We start from the raw sequence: 18,574 nt of genomic DNA, 5'->3' as shown, positions 1-18,574 counted from the left end.
AGTGTTCTAGAACTCCATTGTTCTAGAATTGTTACATCAGCATTAGAATGCTCAATTTAAGAACATTCTAAACGCATGTTTGTGACCTCACACCTTAAAGGGTTATTGTTACATCAGCATTAGAATGCTCAGTTTAAGAACATTCTAAACGCATGTTTGTGACCTCACGCCTTAAAGGGTTAAACCTCCAGGCCTGCGGCTGCTGGGAACAGGAAGTGTACGATTTCAGGGTTTCCACGGAGACAGTCTTGGCCTTGAGAGCTACTGCATGAACTGGGAAACCCTTGAGTGCTTTCTAGCAAACTCCAGTTTGTTTTTGCAGCCTTCATAACCATAATAGTAATGTGATACCAGGGTTTTGGAACTCCAGTGCAAATGAGTTCTGGGTTGTTTGTTGTGTTGCCTTCTCCTGAGGAACAGAAATGAGAGGGGTTCCGGAAGTTCAGCGGAAATGTGTGTGGTTACCCCACGGCGTAACTGAATGAAGACTCTCACTATACCATATAATGGTTGGGCCACTACTTTTGCAAATCAAAGGTTGCAAGTTTTTTCTTCACAGATGGGGCATTGCCATTGTACCCTTGAGCAAGGTAATTAACTTAAATTACTTCTGTTAATACTCAGGAGTGGATTTCATATGAAAACACATAAGCTGTGGAAGTCGGCTTGGATAAGTGCATCTGCGAAATAGATGCAATGTAAGCTCTGTAATTATGAAAATAGTTGGTAAGCTTCATGCATTTTGAACTGAGGCATTTCCACAGTCCTCAGTGAAGGTTTGGAAGACAAACATTTTTTTACAAGTTTGGATTAGAACTGGGTCGAATACTTAATTGTTTCGGATTCAAATGCTTTTCTGTACTCGATTGATCTTGTCTGGTGCAAGAGGACTGCAAGGCAGGGGAGTATTTAATCAGTTCCAATACACAACACAAACTCAGTAAAGCATAGAAAAGTATTTGAATCCAAAATGATTAAAATCTATTTGAACCAGGTCCTCTATCAACAAAAGGAGCTTCTGGTTTTGATTGGATATTTTCACCGCTGATTTTCACCACAGTCCCATATATACATTACATTACATTAAAATCACATATATACATTACATTACATTAAAATCATTTAGCAGATGCTCTTATCCAGAGTGACGTACAACAAAGTGCAAAGCACTGGGACTTGATCAATGTATATACAGTACATTGACTACTGCTATTAGCCAGTGTCATGGCAACGCAAGCTTCTAAACCAGGGATCATCAAATCACGGTCCTCAAGGTCCAAGAGCTGCTGGTTTTCCACCCTCCCTTTACCTGGGAGTCAGGTGTGAAGACAGTCTAGCACTAGTTGTTCAGCTAATTACCGGGGAGAAAAGAAAACCAGGGCCGGATTTTGAATCGAGGTCCAGATTTGATGGTGGCTGTTCTAAACAAACCCCCCTCTTTCCCTCCGCGTCCGCAGCTGACTTCCTGTCCAGCCTGGACCAGTACGACATCGCCATCCCGGTGCGCGTGGGCCCGGAGGGCGAGGCCCTGGGCGCGGGCGGGGAGGGGTCCCGCGGTGGGGCAGGGGGGCGGAGGAGGCGCCGTAGCCCGGACGACCCGGCGGGGGACACGCAGCTCTACTACCAGCTCGCCACGCCGAGCGCCAACTTCCTGCTGAACCTGACGCTGCACCGGGGCCTGCTGTCCGAGCGCTTCCGCGTGGAGTACTGGAGGAGGGGCCGGCTGGCCTGGAGCCACCCCTACGCCCCTCAGTGCCACTACGTGGGCCACCTGCAGCACCTCGCCCAGTCCAGCAACGTGGCCCTCAGCAACTGCAACGGCCTGGTAAGAAGCTTCACCCTTCTGTCGCCGGGCAGACTACACTGTGGGCGACATTAGCTCAGGCGGTAACATCAGTCGTCTGGCAGTCGGAGGGTTGCCGGTTCGATTCCGCCCTGACTGTGTCGAAGTGTCCCTGAGCAAGACACCTAACCCCTAAATGCTCCTGACGAGCTGGTTGGCATACAAGATTATTAGCATTATGTCAAAACATTTTAGTCGTTCAACTTATTTACTCCAGGGTCTCAGGATGACATGGTGGAATATTTGTCGGCAGTATAACACAGTATACTCTTAGAAAATGGGTTCTGAATGGTTTCATTCATCCATAGAGGAACCTTTTTAGTTCTTTATGGAACCCTCTCATAGGCGTGAAAACTCCCATCCAAGAACCATTTTTCCTGACAAAGAACCCTTTAACTTTTTTCTCTGGAATCACAGAGTTCCTATTGGAACCGTTTTTTAGAGTGTCGTAGGCTGCATATCCACACATGCCGTGCACCAGCACTCTTCACTCCTGCCAGAAAGAGAACCCCAGGGGTGTGCTGGTTTTCATTGTCACGCAGCTCTTAATCGACCAATTACAGTAAAGCAGTTGATTACACGGTTTGAATCACCTCACCTGGTTTCTCTGGTCTGCATTAATGTGCTGGTTCTAAGAGGAAAGCAAGAGCCGGCTGTACCCTCGGGGGTCTCTGATACCAGGGTGGCGTGAACATCTGCACAGACCCTCAACTCCATGTTCTTAAACATCCAGAGTTCTGTCTCCCTTTGGATGGAGAAAGAGAGGCAATGTGAGGCATCCAGAGCAGGAGAGATACTTTTTCGTCCACTGGCCACAGTGGCTGGTGCCTCCCCGGCCAATTTCACAGGTTTTACCCGATGAATAGATGTTTGGTAAAGCACAAGACCTCCAAGTGATGGATGGTTACCTGCCAAAGTGGACAAGAGTAGCCAAACTTACCAGCCAGAGATAAACCTTACCAGCTTTTGGTTGGTTGCGGGTGTTTGCCACCCTGGGTGCATCTTCTGACAATTGAGGGCAATACAGTTGCAACCATAACCTTCAGCAGCCAACACAAAGGGATCACGGAAGGAAATAGGAGTATCTGGGCTGTTTGTAACATGGTTGTCTATCTCCACTCATATAAGGCTGCAGTGTCTGCTGGTATTTGAATTTTCCTTATGTTCTGGAGAAGATTTAGCCCTTGAAATGTGGGGACTATCATGACATTTGGTGGTTTAAACGAGGCACTCAAGTGTTGAGACCCAACGAAGACCAGCAGACACTGTGACCCAACAGGACTGGAGGTTGACTCTATTGGTCTGCAGTGGAATCTGTCCTCCCGCCCTGCTGGGGGATGCTATTGCAGGTATACCATCCCAAAAGGCAACAAAGGATCTGCAATTTGGCATTGGGTACAGATACACAGTACACGTCTGTTGTGGTTTGATAAAGGGCAGCCTATAGCTTAGCGGTACTTGGAAGGTTGGTGGTTCAAGCCCCACTGTAGCCACAATAACATAAGATGTAGCTTAATAATGATGTAATGTAATGTAATGTAATAAAGGGATCTAATTAAGAAAGAAGGTACTTGAGCAGACACCTGGCCAAGATCTGAATGTTAGATGTTGAGTCCTCTAGCTCTTTATCACCCCCCCCCCCCCCCCCCACCACCACCACCAAAAACAGAGAGAAAACCTTAATGATGTATTTACCTTAACGTAACATTTTCTGGCTTCGTTCCCATCTGGCCAGTCTGGACCATGACCAGAGACGCACCTGCATAAACAAGGGATTACCGGGCTAATTTGGGGACGGGACCCCTCTCTTTCCCTCCCAGGACGAGCGAGCGTTTGTGGCGACCTGTGACGTGCGTAAGCCCCTGTGATTAAACGTCTCTGCCGCCTTGCGGACATTGTGCCCCTCTCGGGCGTCGGACAGGGGACCGCTTGTGTTAACGGCCCCAGCGCTCTCCTCTCGGGACCTAATTGGGCCCATAATACCATACGTAAATACGGGTGGTGGGGGGGTGGGGGGGGGATTACACGTGTGCACAAAAGCGTTAATAACCCCGGCAGATAATTACCGCCAGGCAGAATAGCATGACTTAATCCAACAGAGAATTCATTGTGTCCACGAGGCCATCACTAAATGCATTATGGGATTACGCGCACTTTGAAACCGCGCTATAGAGACGAGGAGGAGGGGGGGGGGGGGGGAGCGGGCTCGTTGAGGTTGCCGACTGCACATCGGAGGGTCTGATTGGTGGGTTGTGTCTCCCCGTTTATGTTGCAATCCTCAAGGGTTCACGTTCGGATTGAATGATCTTCCCCGCGCACCTATGCTCCGGAAAGTGGTGCGAGGATAGGGTAACACGATTATATTTTCAGCTATCCTTCCCAAGAATAAAAAGTGAGAAACGTACTGTAACAGGACAATGAGATGCAAGCAATACCAGTGATACGCCGTTGCTATAATCGAGCTGACAGCCAATGTGTGTGTAAGTTTTTTTTGCCCGTATGTCTGACTTAAGTTACTCTTACCTTTGTCCGCTTTGTTCATCTGTCGTTTCCTGGCCCATCCAGCAGGGGGTGATAGTGTCCGGGGACGAGGAGTTCTTCATCGAGCCCCTGGCTCCTGCTGACAACCTGACCAGCGCGGCTGAGAGGGAGGGGCGCCCCCATGTGGTCTACAAGAGATCTTCCCTCAGGCACCAGTACATGGACCAGTCCTGTGGAGTCATCGGTGAGTGGAGCCACAGATTCTATTGGCTCACCAGATGTAGGCTCACAGATTCTATTTGCTCGCCAGATGCAGGCTCAGATTCTATTGGTTCACCGGACGCCGACTCACAGATTCTGTTGGCTCATTGGATACTCAACTCTAGGGTTTTTTCCAAGCTCTCTGCTTCTTGACTGCAGGAAGTTCCAGATGAGTTGCTATGATTATATTACAGAACAGACCATCCAATTGGTATGTTTAGGCTGCAGTGGCAGGGGGAGGAACTTTAAGAGTCAAGTTAAGAGTATCTGGTGAGTTTTTAGAATCTGTGGTGTGACTAATTAGTGCCTTGCCTTGTTTTTTTAATTAAATTGAGTATTTATTTAAAACCATGATGTTAAAAATGTAATTCCCTACAATTCACAAGGCTAAAAATGAAATATACAGGCATACTTAATGCTGTTTGCGACGTTTATGGAATTATAACCAGAAGTGTTTCTGAATTAAACTTTTTTCCGCAACAGACTGAATGAACATAGAATTTTGCCCTTAACCCTTCTTCGCATTGTGCCTGTATGAACCATCGGTCGATTAATTGGTTGATAAACTGACTGATCGATTAACTGGTTGATCGACTGACTGATCGATTAACTGGTTAATCGACTGACTGATCGATTAATTACTTGAACGACTGACCGATTAATTGGTTGATCGACTGACTGGTCGATTAATTGCTTGATCTACTAAATGGTCAATTAATTGCTTGATCAATTGATGCTTTGACTTATGGTAGAACCTATGCACTTGTAAGTCGTTTTGGATTAAAAGCGTCTGCCAAATGACTAAAATGTAAATGTAAATGTAATCGACTGACTGGACGATTAATTGGTTGATCTACTGCCTGGACGATTAATTGGTTGATCGATATGCCCAGTCGATTAATCGGTTGATCGACTGACCGACCAATTGATTGACACCTTTCAGACGAGAAGCCGAGCAAGGGCGTGGCCTGGTGGCATCGCACGCTGAAGACTCCGCCCAATCAGATGGGGCGTGGGCAGCTGCCCCTCAAGCGCTCGGTCAGTCAGGAGCGCTTCGTGGAGACGCTGGTGGTGGCCGATAAGATGATGGTGGGCTACCACGGGCGCCGCGACATCGAGCAGTACCTCCTCGCCGTCATGAATATTGTAAGTTTCACCTCAGCTTGGATCCCGCCGTTTCACGCGTCTGCGCTTGCCTTTGTCGTCTCTGATACATTATAATTTCTAATGTGTCTCGTGTAATATAGTCTAGTCAAACAACAGAGGGAGTGCTTGTTTTCAGGTGCCCCATGCTCTGCAATCCAGCTTGAAATACCAGCTAACAGAAGTTTCAAAACGAAGATTGAGCTGGTCAAGCCATGTTGTATGGAGTATGGAGCTGATCTGAACTGGTCAACCAGCTACCAGCTGTGTCAAAACCTAGCTTGAGTTGTTTTTTTCTCAGCAGGGAGGGCATGTTTGAAATACTCTCAGCGTGACTTCAGAAATATACAGAACGTGATAGCTCCCCGGTATTCGGGTTGAGTTCAGGGCTAGGGGTTCCCCTCCAGCTCACAGAAGCAGACCTGTGGTGCCGTTGACAGCGCATATATTTTAAACAGGGGGCCTCTCTGGCCATCTGCTGAGCCTCCTTCCTGCCGGACCCTCAATCACGTCACATACGCGCGCGGCTAAGTTTACACTCCCAGAACCTCGAATGGCATTTCAACCCCTCGAAGAGCACGGGGGATGGGGGGGCGTTTGGAATGTTTTTCTCAGAATTCTAAGTCAGTGTTCTAGAACTCCCATCACTTTCCATCCCCCGGTAGTGATTGTGACATCAGCATAAGAATGTTCAGTTGAGAATATTCTAATCACGTATTTGTGACGTCACCCCTCAAAGGGTTAAAGCTCAATATTAGCGAGATATAAAGTTACTCAGCACTGTACCTTGGATGAGGGGGGAAAAGCAAAACAAACCCACACCTCCTGGAATGTCCTTAATGAAGGGTTTCGCTCTTTTTATGACTCGAGAGAGGCGAGCCTTGGCCCCGCTTCCGCACCCAGAACCTTTAAAACAAGTGATGTACATCCAAAAGAAGAAGGAAACGGCTCAGATCAGGATGGCGGTTGGCGATGATTGTTATTACAGGGATTGGGCGGCGGCGGAGAAGGCCTCTGTTCGTATGAGAATAGCTGTTTGTGATGTCTTGATTACAGGGACACACCGGCAGAGAGACGGGAAGGATCTTGTTTTTTTTAAGACTGGTCTTTTCTTCTTTCCCTGGAGGTCAGGTTGCCAAACTGTTCCTGGATTCTAGCCTGGGGAATCCGGTGAACATCGTGGTGACCCGCCTCATCCTGCTCACCGAAGACCAGGTACCCAGCGGATCTGCTGCATGCCCCCGCCCTACACACCCAAATCCGGCATACCCACACCCGCAATCCCGATTTAGACTCCGTCCGCGCTTGTCCGGTGTAATGGAACCAATGACATACTCTCAAAAAGTGCTAACTCCGCCTTCCAGTCCTCTTGGTTGGCTCAGTTGCACCAGGCGAGATCAATCGAGCTCGGAAAAGCATTTGAATCCAAAACAATTATGTATTTGACCCTAGGTCCGATTCTCACCAAACATAACCCAACCCAACATAACCCAACCCAATGAAGTGTATGCATGGCCTGCACACCCCATCCAGGGCCCATGTACCCGATTACGGCCTCTTCTAGCCCCCGCAAGGTGTTTCCCTCTCCAGATGTCTGGGATCCAGACTGCTCGGAATAGCTCCCGGTCTGACTCAATGCAGGCCTTGTTTGATGAGTTATTGGCCAGGGTGTCCTCCGTTCATTCCCCCACTGGTCTTGTGGGGACGGTCCCCACAAGCCCAGTCAATCATGACGGCACTAGCTGTTAGCGCTGACCTCTGGGGGCCCTGGTAATGACGCACGTTCTGGACCCTGCAAATTGGGCGTAAAAATAAGACGTTAAATAGAAAGGCGGGAGCCGGTGAATGAGGGAGGGATGGTTTGGGGTGAGTGGTGGTGGGGGGGGGGGGGAGTAGTGTGGGACACTGTTCTTTCCACCTGCTGCACCCTGGTAACTGCAGCCTGTCCACCGCTGCCCCCGGTGGCCACGTGTTAGCACTGCCCCGAAAGGGCCCAGCGGCCCGGCTGCCACCGCAGGCTCGGATTACACACTGCGGCGATGCAGGCCTTAAATACAGCCCTCTGGATGACCGAAGTGTGTAATAGAGGGACGTCTGCGGGTTTGGCCCGTGGGTACTGCGCTGGCTTATTAAGGCCCGATTCTGAATCATCGGCAGTTAAATATAACGGCCGGAGGTGGGGGGGGGGGGATTGAGTCTGAACCTAGTTCGAACCCAGCTTGCAGATTATCGTTGTGGGAGTCGAGGTGCTATCCAGTGTAGTGAAGAAGGTGTAAAAAACAAAGCTCTATTCTTCTCCTTCTCTCTCCTTCCCTCTTTCTCTCTATTCTCTCCTTCTCTTTCCTTCACTTTTTCTCTTCTCTTTCTCATCTCTCTCTGCTTCTCTCTCCCTCTTTTATTCTTCTCTCTCTCCTTTCTCTGAGAGGTTCGTTGCAGTTTTCCGTCTGAAAACGGACTCTTCCAAGGAAAGGGAGGGATGGGGGAACTCGGGATGAGATGATTATGGGTTATGTCACAGTGTGCACGTTGGCGCTACGCTATGCTATGCTACACTATGCTATGCTATACTACACTACGCCATGCTATGCTACACTATGCTCTGCTATACTACACTATGCTACACTATGCTATACTATATTACACTACACTATGCTATGCTATTTTATGTTATGCTATACTACAGTACACTACGCTATACTACACTATGCTACACTATGCTATGCTAAGCTAACCTGACTGAGGCGGTGAGCGGCCCCTCTGTGCCTCAGCGTTGAAATGTCGCGGCTGAGAGTTCACGGCTGAGAGTTCGCTAACGTGGCACAGGCAGGCAAGACGTCGGCCACGAGGCCCACAAACCATACCGGCGGTTTCCAAACGCGGTCCTGGAGTACCCCAGTGTGTGCTGATTTCGTTCCAACCATAATCGCAATCCAAGAATTTTCACAAGCTGTAAATTTGTCTTAATTAGGTGCTTTTCATGTTTAGAGGGAATATTTACCCTGAACCGCATTATGCCAGACATAGCTTTGCAGTGCCATGAAGATTAACATTTCCATGTTCATATTTGTGCTTATTTCAGGACTGAGTTTGGGAACCACTGCACAACCTCATCCCTCCACCACCACCATGCCCCCACCCCCCCCTCCCTCCATGTAGCCTGGGGGCTTTGATTCCCACACAAGACACTTTCTGATCTGCAATCCCATCTCTATCTTCCACACTCTCTCTCTGAATAAAGTTTTTTTTTTTGAAAAGAGAAAGGACTGCCAGCTCTCCTTAAAATGAAATTACAGTAAGAATGTGGTTCTGGAGCGGAGCAGTGTTGAGTCTAATCTCACCAGTGAGGCATTATACATCCCCTTTTTGGTCCCCCACCGCAACCCCTCCCCCCCCCACCTCCCCTGAGTGTGTTCTCATAGAGAGACTAATTGAGCCCTTAGAACCAGCAAACTTAAACTCATGTCCTGGAGGGCTGCAGTGTCTGCTGGCTTTTAGTGTTTCAGTGCTTAAGTGTCCAAGTCAGGGGTGCACAACAAGGGCCGATCCATTTCAGGGCTTTGTGCCAACTTCTGTTCTTAATTAGCTCAATCTTATCTTGATCTGGCATTTGCATGAGCACCAGCTACAGCTGCAGACTGCAAGTGCGTCCGAAAGATTTTACTGCGCTCAAGTACAGTGAACCGGTTTATAGAATTGCCAGAAAGCTAAAAGTAAGGTAATTGGTTGGAACGAAAACCTGCACACAGATTGGCCCTCCAGGACCGGAGTTATGCACCCCTGGCTTAACTGGTCACTGGCTGAGTCCATGCACCTTGTTCCCAAGCCCTAAATCGGCTCCCATTTGTAAGGAAACTACAAAAAAAGAGAAAAACTGCAGACGCTGTTGCCTTCCAGAACTGGAATTTGAGGTTTCTTGATGTGAAGCATGTGGGTTGTCATATTTCTGAGCGATTTTTCTCAAGCCCAGACATGGAATAAAATCTTTCTCAACATAACTGCTGTGTGGGTACTGCTCCTAGAAGTGGCCACAGGGTTATTTTTTGGGGAAGGCATTGTGTGTGAAAGATGCAATTAAAGCCTATAAAACTATTCCCATTCAGTTTTCAACAGCTCTGAAATGGAAAGAAAACTTTTCTCAACGTGATTGTTATGCGTTCACCGCAGAGCTGTATATAAAATACATTTATATATTCATTTTTTCAAGACAACCTCTCAATTATTCTAGACCAGGGGTTTCAAACTCTAGTCCTGGAGGGCGGCAGTGTCTGCTGGTTTTTGTGATCAGGCAATTTAGGACATAGATAGATAGATCATTGCGCTTATATACCGCTTTTCTAGACACTCAAAGCGCTTTACAGTGATGAGGGGGAAAGTCCGTCCACACACCAGCTGAGGTGGAGATGGAGGGAACAATTTTTTTGTCAATCGAATCAGGGCATGATTAGGTGGTAGGTTGAAAGAGCCAGGTTGGGAATTTAGCCAGGATACCCCCTAATCTTTGCGATAAGTATCATGGGATCTTTAAGGACCACAGTGTGTCAGGACCTTGGTTTAACGTCTCATCCGAAAGTGGATGTCTCTTACAGCACAGTGTACCCATCACTGCACCGGGGCATTGAGGGTCATTTGACCACAGGGAAGATCACCCCCTACTGGTCCACCAACACCATGTCTAGCAGCAACTTAGTTTTCCCAGGAGGTCTCTCATCAACGTACTAACCAAGCCCACACCCACTTAGCTTCAGCCATTCAGTAGGAGCAGGGTGCATGATGGTATGGCTGTTGGCAACAATGTCTTGGATACATGTGTACAGACTCTTTAACCAATCAGTGACTTAAATTAAGTGCTTATGTGGGGGAACACATCAAAAACCAGTGGACACAATGCCCCTTTGAGTCTGAGATTTGAGTCTGAGATCCCAGTTCTAGGACGTCGTATAGCTCACTCATTGCAGATGGTAGACTCCCCAGAGAGCTAGTAACTATCGGCAGACCAGCAGAGACAGCTGTGCTGACAGCAGGCCATGTGCGTTTCCTGCCTGGATCAGTTTTTCTTCTCTTTTTTTTCTCACGTTTCCAGCCGACGTTGGAGATAAATCACCATGCGGGCAAATCCCTGGACAGCTTCTGCAAGTGGCAAAAATCTATACAGAACCGCGACGGCAATGGCAATGCTATCCCTGACAACGGCATCGCCCACCACGACACTGCGGTGCTTATGACGAGGTCAGTCCGTAGTGTGTGTGTGTGTGTGTGTGTGCGTGTACATTAGATTACATTACACTCACTTAGTGCACACCGTCATCCAAAGCAACTTATAATTCACATCTACATGGGTAATATGGGCTGCAGTGATGAAGACCATGACTTATGCCAACTCAGAGCCAACCCAGAACCATGACTTATGCCAACCCAGAACCAACCCAGAACCATGACTTATGCCAACCCAGAACCAACCCAGAACCATGACTTATGGCAACCCAGAACCAACCCAGAACCATGACTTATGGCAACCCAGAACCAACCCAGAACCATGACTTATGCCAACCCAGAACCAACCAAGAACCATGCCAACTCAGAACCATGACTTATGCCAACTCAGAACCATGACTTATGACAACCGAGAACCAGATCCTACGCTAACGTCTGCTCTTAATTATTTATTTAGTTCAGTCATATCTTGATTTGACATTTGTATAGGCACCAGCTACAGCTGCAGACTGCAAGTGTATCCTAAAGATTTTACTGTTCTCAAGTACAGGAGTGAACCAACATAGTTCACGGAGCTGTTGGAAAACTAAAGCTAAGGTAATTGGTCGGAACAAATACCAACATGCAGATCGACCCTCCAGGACCGGAGTTGTGTACCCTGATCATAAGTGACAGCAATTAAACCAAATTAAAGGGTTAGGATCGAGGATGACGACATAGTTTGATTATTGTTTACTATTGTCCAAGCCTAAAAATTACCCTTCGTATTAGCAGTTACTATAGAATTACGTACCATTTGCCAAGTCTTTTTAGCGCCAACAAAACAACAAGCATTTTAGTCTTGTAATAAGACTTAAAATCTTTTTTTCTCTCTCTCAAGTAGAAAATATTAGCTCATTTTAATTTACTGTTTGCTTGGCAAGTGAGATTTTCTTGGCCCATTGGCAAATCCTGAAATGAGTCAAACTGTGTCACGTCATTGGCAATCTGTTTGTCTCATTTAGAAAATAGCAATAGCATTAAGATTTTAAGTCTCAATATAAGACTAAAATACTTGTTGACGTTGACGTATTCTTCGTTTTTTGCAGGGGACCTTAGTTTAACTGTTGCTTGACCAAAAAGGTCCCGGTAAGGAGATCTACTAAAGTGGTCCGGGCCCCCTGAACAGTTCCTGCCCGTGTTTTTGTAATCAGAGGTCCTCACTCTAAGGCTTCATGCCCCGCCGTTCTTTTCGGAGATTATATAAAGTTCCTCGGGCCGTTTCCTTCTGTGCCAAGTGTTCGTAGCTGCGCGTTTGTGTCTGGTCCCGTCTGGCACCGGTCTTGGCTGTTCTGCTTCGCTGAGCATCTGTTGGGGGGGGGGATTCTGGGACACATCTGACAGGACTGGGCTGTTCTGGAGGCGCGGGACACAGCTCAACGATGCGGCGACACGCTATGCTGACGAATTACCAAAAAAAACAACACAGCCCAAACAGACATTGGAAATGACCCTTCCTGTTCATGGTCATTTGCAATGTGTTTGCTGATTCTTGTATTGTTTTCTGAGATTGTCTTAAAATACGTCTGTTGTCTGTGTGCCAGAAAGGACTGTGGGCCCAGTCCCCGTGTGGTTCGTGTTTATATGGAGATTGTTATCGACTGTGGAAAGTATGAACCGAAATGACAATGACATTTTCACCCTTCAGTTCCTGGCATTGTTCAGGTCTTATCAGCATATGCAATTAGGTCTGCTAGATGGCGTGTGTGTGTGCGTGTGGGTGGGTGGGTCGATGTGGGTGGGTCGATGTGGGTGGGTGCATGTGTGTGCTTGTGTGTGTGTGTGTGTGTGTGTTTCTTTGTATTTCATGTGCTCATGAAACTGTTTGTGTGTGCAAATGTATGTGTGAAACAGAATGTGTGTTTGTGCATGGTGGGTATAACTGAGAGAGAGTGAGCATGGAGAGGAAGGGATGGAGTAAAGTATGGATGCCAGTATTTTCTAACCTGATGACTTACCCATCTCTCTGTTTCCAGGTATGACATCTGCATCTACAAGAACAAGCCATGTGGAACTCTAGGTAGGACCCGCAGGCATGAAAGCGAAGAAAGAATGGTTTGGAAACATGTTCAGCAGAACCGTGTTTTAGAGGTGAAGCTATATTTAACCTGGGCAGGGGTGGGCCCCAGGCCACAGGAAACAGGAGGAGATTTTAGCTTGCTCCGGGACATTGTGTTAGATCTTGCCCCCTTCACACCCTTTTACTTTTGGGACTGACCACTCCCGCTTTTCACTCCGATAAACGCAGAGCCCTGCGTCACCCTTTTATGGCCCGTTTTGACAGCAAATGAGTGATTCCAAGGAGAAGGAACAGCTCTAGCCCAAAGTAGATTTCTCTTTGAAGTTAAACTAACTGTGGTGATGTTTCTTGGGCTATATAAATGTGTGTGTGACGGTGTGTGTGAGTATGTGTGTGTAATGAGTATATGTGTGTGTGTGTCTCTCTCTCAGGTCTGGCTCCTGTAGGCGGATGTGTGTGTGTGTGTGTGTGTGTGTGTGAGTATGTGTGTGTAACTGTGTGTGTGTGTGTCTCTCTCAGGTCTGGCTCCTGTAGGGGGGGATGTGTGTGTGTGTGTAACGGTGTGTGTGTGTGTGTATAACAATGTGTGTGTGTGTGTGTGTGTGTATAACAGTGTGTGTGTCTCTCTCAGGTCTGGCTCCTGTAGGGGGGGGATGTGTGTGTGTGTGTAACGGTGTGTGTGTGTGTGTATAACAATGTGTGTGTGTGTGTGTGTGTGTGTGTATAACAGTGTGTGTGTCTCAGGTCTGGCTCCTGTAGGGGGATGTGTGAGCGTGTGTGTGTGTGTGTGACGGTGTGTGTGTGTGTGTATAACAGTGTGTGTGTCTCTCTCAGGTCTGGCTCCTGTAGGGGGGATGTGTGTGTGTGTGTAACGGTGTGTGTGTGTGTGTATAACAGTGTCTCTCTCTCTCAGGGCTGGCTCCTGTAGGGGGGATGTGTGTGTGTGTGTGTGTGTAACGGTGTGTGTGTGTGTGTATAACAGTGTCTCTGTCTCTCAGGTCTGGCTCCTGTAGGGGGGATGTGTGTGTGTGTGTGTGTGTAATGGTGTGTGTGTGTATAACAGTGTCTCTCTCTCTCAGGGCTGGCTCCTGTAGGGGGGATGTGTGTGTGTGTGTGTGTAATGGTGTGTGTGTGTATAACAGTGTCTCTCTCTCTCAGGTCTGGCTCCTGTAGGGGGGATGTGTGAGCGTGCGTGTGTGTGTAATGGTGTGTGTGTGTATAACAGTGTCTCCCTCTCTCAGGGCTGGCTCCTGTAGGGGGGATGTGTGTGTGTGTGTAACGGTGTGTCTCTCTCTCTCAGGTCTGGCTCCTGTAGGGGGGATGTGTGTGTGTAACGGTGTGTGTGTGTGTGTGTATAACAGTGTCTCTCTCTCTCAGGGCTGGCTCCTGTAGGGGGGATGTGTGTGTGTATAACGGTGTGTGTGTCTCTCTCTCTCAGGTCTGGCTCCTGTAGGGGGGATGTGTGAGCCTGAGAGGAGCTGCAGTATTAATGAAGACATCGGCCTGGCGACCGCCTTCACCATCGCCCACGAGATCGGACACACGTGAGCCGCCCCGCCCCCCCCTCCTCGGACCCCCCGCCAGCAGCGCGTCGCCCGCTTTATCAGAGTACCATCACGGCCGCCTGACCTTTGACCCGAGACAAGCCGAAAAAAGCAGACCGTAAAATCTCACCGCACAACCTCACGTAACAGCCACCACTTGTGAATTTCCATCGGCTGAGAACATCTTAAAAGCTTTCTTTTCATGGGCAGTGTCTCGTGTTTTTGGTCAGCTCTGCTCACTTTGGCTTGGTACGGTTCTGGAGTTCTTATCCAAGGCTCTCGGTTTTATATATATATATATATATATATATATATAAACCAGATATATTGTCTTTTAATTATACATACATACATCCATACATACATACATGTCTGTACTTACATGCTGTACATACACACATATATACATTCATACATACATGCTTACATACATTCATACATACATGCATACATACAGTACATTCATACATACAAAAAAACAGGGTTGATGAGACCAGCCAAGGCACACACACATTCAAGCGGCACTTCTTGCTGTTCCAAACCTTCAATCCGTCCCATGCATTAGCACGTTAGCCGTCACGTTAGCGAGAGGCTTTTCACCGCCTCAGAATAGAGCCCAGGCTGAGAGTCTGTCACATAGAAAAGTCTGGGTCACCTTTGACCTTTGAGGGGTTTTTTAATGTGCCTCAGGGGCAGTCTAGACGACAGGACTTGTTTGGCAGCGTGAGCACGTTTGTCCGTCTGTATCCTCATCGGGACAAAATAAGTTATGATGCCAGCACCTCTGAAATATTGGGAAAAAAACTATCGCCACAATAAATGACATCCTTGGGTGTTGCCGCAGTACGTAATTGGTCATTCAAAACTAAAATAGGGGTTACATCTTTTTGTCAGCACCATGTGACCTCTGACCTCTGACCCGTGTCGCAGGTTTGGGATGAACCACGACGGGGTGGGGAACGCGTGCGGCGTCCGGAGCCAGGACACCGCCAAGCTGATGGCGGCTCACATCACCATGAAGACCAATCCGTTCGTCTGGTCCGCCTGCAGCCGCGACTACATCACCAACTTCCTGGAGTGAGCCCGCGTCCGGAGAACTAGGCTGTGCTCGAAGCAGCGTACTAGCATAGTACCCGTACTAAATTTCAGGCTGATTGTCATTGACATGTCGTATGAATAGTATGCTAAGTACCGTATGTGGTTTTTCGAACACGGCCCTAATCCAAACACACGTCCAACACTTTCTCAAGCCCCGCCCAAGTCCAGCTGTCCTTAGCTACTGTTGCTATCTCTAAGTCTCCGTCACTGAGGGCGATTTTCCATGGAAAACGGTGTGAAAGGAGCTGGGCTTTTTTTGGGGCCTGTATTTTAACACAATCGCTGAGATTATGCTAAAACAAGCCATTGTTTACCAGGAGACTGTTTGGCACATTGCGGTCACATTACATGATCTGTAGATAACCGTCTGACTGGTAGTGACAGAATGGCAGCCATTAGGATGGGAATATAAGAACATAAGAGTCCGTAATGACAGGGGTAAGTTGTTTGGCACTGCTAAGCTTGTCATTTACCTGCCATTGGAATGCTGCTAACAACAATTATTTTCATGACTTAAAAGTCAGGTTGATAGACAACAGAAATATTGTTCTTGTATGCTCTTGTGCAGGTCGACTGAGACTAAGTGTCTGTAAGACTGTTAATTTGATTCCATTCGACTTCTGTTTTTCTTTCTTTCTCCCCTGTTTGACTCCCCCCTTCTTCTCTTTCTTTTTGACCCCCCTCTTCTCTCTCTCTCTCTCTCTCTCTCTCTCGTTTGACCCCCCTCTTCTCTCTCTCTCTCTCTCTCTCTCAGTTCTGGTCTGGGCTCATGTCTGAACAACGTGCCCCCGAAGCTGGACTTTGTGTACCCCACCACGGCACCTGGCCAGGCCTACAACGCGGACGAGCAGTGCCGTTTCCAGTACGGGGTGAAGTCACGCCAGTGTAAATACGGGGTACTCACCTTCCTCTTCCTCGCCTCCTCGCCCGGCCCTGCTCTCCCTCTCTCTCCTTTCCTCTCTATCCCTCGCTCCTTCCGTCTCCCAGACCACAGTCTCTCTATCCCCCTCTCTCTCCCATCACTAACTGTCATGTTCCCTCCCTATAACTTTAACTATAGCTATAATGGTAACAATTTAAAAAAGAGCTAAATTGTAATTTTGTGTCTCTTTAAAATATGAGAATGTTGGCTACTGCATCCCGATGACTGAACTTTAACAAAGTGTAATGCATGAGAGGCCAGGGTATATATATATGGCCAATACAGTCACGGGTAAAGGGTGTTGTTAGGTACAAGGCATGTGTGTGGGCGGGATGTTGGGGTCACGTAAATTTGTGGACATTAATTTGGGGTGGCATCAGAAAGAAGTTTGGGAACCCCTGAGCTAACGTTTCTCTCCTGTGTCCCTAGGAGGTCTGCAGCGAGCTCTGGTGCATGAGCAAAAGCAACCGCTGCATCACCAGCAGCATCCCCGCAGCGGAAGGAACCATCTGTCAGACCAACACCATAGACAGAGGAGTAAGTACTGGACCGGACCATTATCAGTGGAAAATGGGGGGGTTAGGATCAGACTAACTTAACGCCTTAATAATTTAAGTAATAGTAATAATCTTTACTTATATGTAAATGTTCCTATAAATTGAGGTCCTGTTTGAACTAATCAAAACAGGCTTAGGCATTGCGGTATCAACTAAATTTTTTGTACGTTAGTAGGCATATTATACCTTTTGGTGAACACAGTTTCATTTTGATTGGAAACTTAACTCTACCTAACCATCTACTTGGTTGAATATGTAAAATATCTTCATTTTGCTTGTGGCTGTTCTTAACCAGAACATCTCATAGTCTTAGAACTTTGGAAGTCATACACCAAGTGGTGTTGATGTAGTAAGCCATCAAATACTGAATTTAGCATTTATCATTTTTGAATAGCATTTTTCTTTAACAGCCAATATCTCTGGAATGATAAATCCAATGCGGCAAATGTTTTGCATGTTTTCCATTGAACATATAAAGAACATTTCCACAAAGTTTCAGCAAAATTGGAGTGATCACCCCACACCTCCGGCTGATTTTTCACAAAAAACGTCTACTAAGAATCCTGTCTGCACTGTGGTATTTTTGATAGTGGACCTACAGCCGGTCAGGGAGGTGCAGAGTGTAACTATCTCTGCGTTTGCCTGTGCTCTACTGGCAGTGGTGCTACAAGAGGGTGTGTGTGGCGTTCGGAACCCGGCCGGAGGGTGTGGACGGAGGGTGGGGTCTGTGGTCGCCGTGGGAGGAGTGCAGCCGCACCTGTGGGGGAGGGGTCTCCTCCTCCATCCGGTTCTGTGACAGCCCCAGGTAAGGTCACGGGGTCCTCCTCAATCTTATCCAGAAAGGGTCAGGCTTTTGTTTCAACCAAGCAGTAAAACAGTGAGATACAGTGACGAAGGGGAGCCCGCCTCAACCAACCTGGGTGATGCAACGGCAGCCATTTTGTGCCACAATGCTGGCCGCCATCCAGCGGAGGATGGACTCCCCCTCTATAGCCGAGAATTTTTCCCATTCAGGAGTTTTTTCCCACCACCATTTGAAGGTTTTTCTCCTCACTGGAAAGTTGTTTTGCCTCATGTGCTTGCTGGGGTTTGTCCTTTTACCCCCTTCCAATACTCTATCATGCATCTTTGTGACAGTCTTCCGTGTAAAGTGCAGTACAAATACAATTGAACTGAAGCCGAGCTCTCACAGACGTGAGTCGGAGGAAAACATGTCAGCGAGCAGACTCCAGGCGCCGGCCGAATCGGCCCGTCACTGGGTGACGCTACGGCCCGATTACCGCCTCTCCCCAGGGGCCTGGCAGCCCCGTTCGGAGCAAGGTCGGCCTGGCTTTGATACCCGACCGTGGGGCCCGTACACGCGCTGGAACGGTGCCTTAACTGGATGAGCTGCCCCTCAGCGACTGGGTTAGCGAATTTGATCCAAATCCGTCCGAACTCCCCTTGATTCTTCAT

At 47.9% G+C, this 18,574-nt stretch overlaps 1 protein-coding gene across 1 annotated transcript in view; it reads left to right on the top strand.

Annotated features, from left to right (window-relative positions):
• The window catches only part of adamts10 (ADAM metallopeptidase with thrombospondin type 1 motif, 10), a 53,544-nt gene that overhangs the window by 14,227 nt on the left and 20,743 nt on the right, over positions 1-18,574 (top strand). Inside the window, exons 3-13 of the mRNA XM_061237933.1 lie at positions 1,458-1,825; positions 4,409-4,568; positions 5,529-5,731; positions 6,860-6,943; positions 10,809-10,954; positions 12,955-12,998; positions 14,437-14,542; positions 15,473-15,619; positions 16,395-16,536; positions 16,992-17,099; positions 17,779-17,924. Coding sequence (XP_061093917.1) covers positions 1,458-1,825; positions 4,409-4,568; positions 5,529-5,731; positions 6,860-6,943; positions 10,809-10,954; positions 12,955-12,998; positions 14,437-14,542; positions 15,473-15,619; positions 16,395-16,536; positions 16,992-17,099; positions 17,779-17,924 — 1,654 coding nt within the window. The remainder of the gene's footprint in view (positions 1-1,457; positions 1,826-4,408; positions 4,569-5,528; positions 5,732-6,859; positions 6,944-10,808; positions 10,955-12,954; positions 12,999-14,436; positions 14,543-15,472; positions 15,620-16,394; positions 16,537-16,991; positions 17,100-17,778; positions 17,925-18,574) is intronic.

The sequence above is a fragment of the Conger conger genome, chromosome 4 (genome assembly GCF_963514075.1).
Source record: "Conger conger chromosome 4, fConCon1.1, whole genome shotgun sequence".
Taxonomy (NCBI): Eukaryota; Metazoa; Chordata; class Actinopteri; order Anguilliformes; family Congridae; genus Conger; species Conger conger.
The sequence above is the reverse complement of the archived record's forward strand: the minus strand, read 5'-3'. Positions and strand labels throughout refer to the sequence as shown.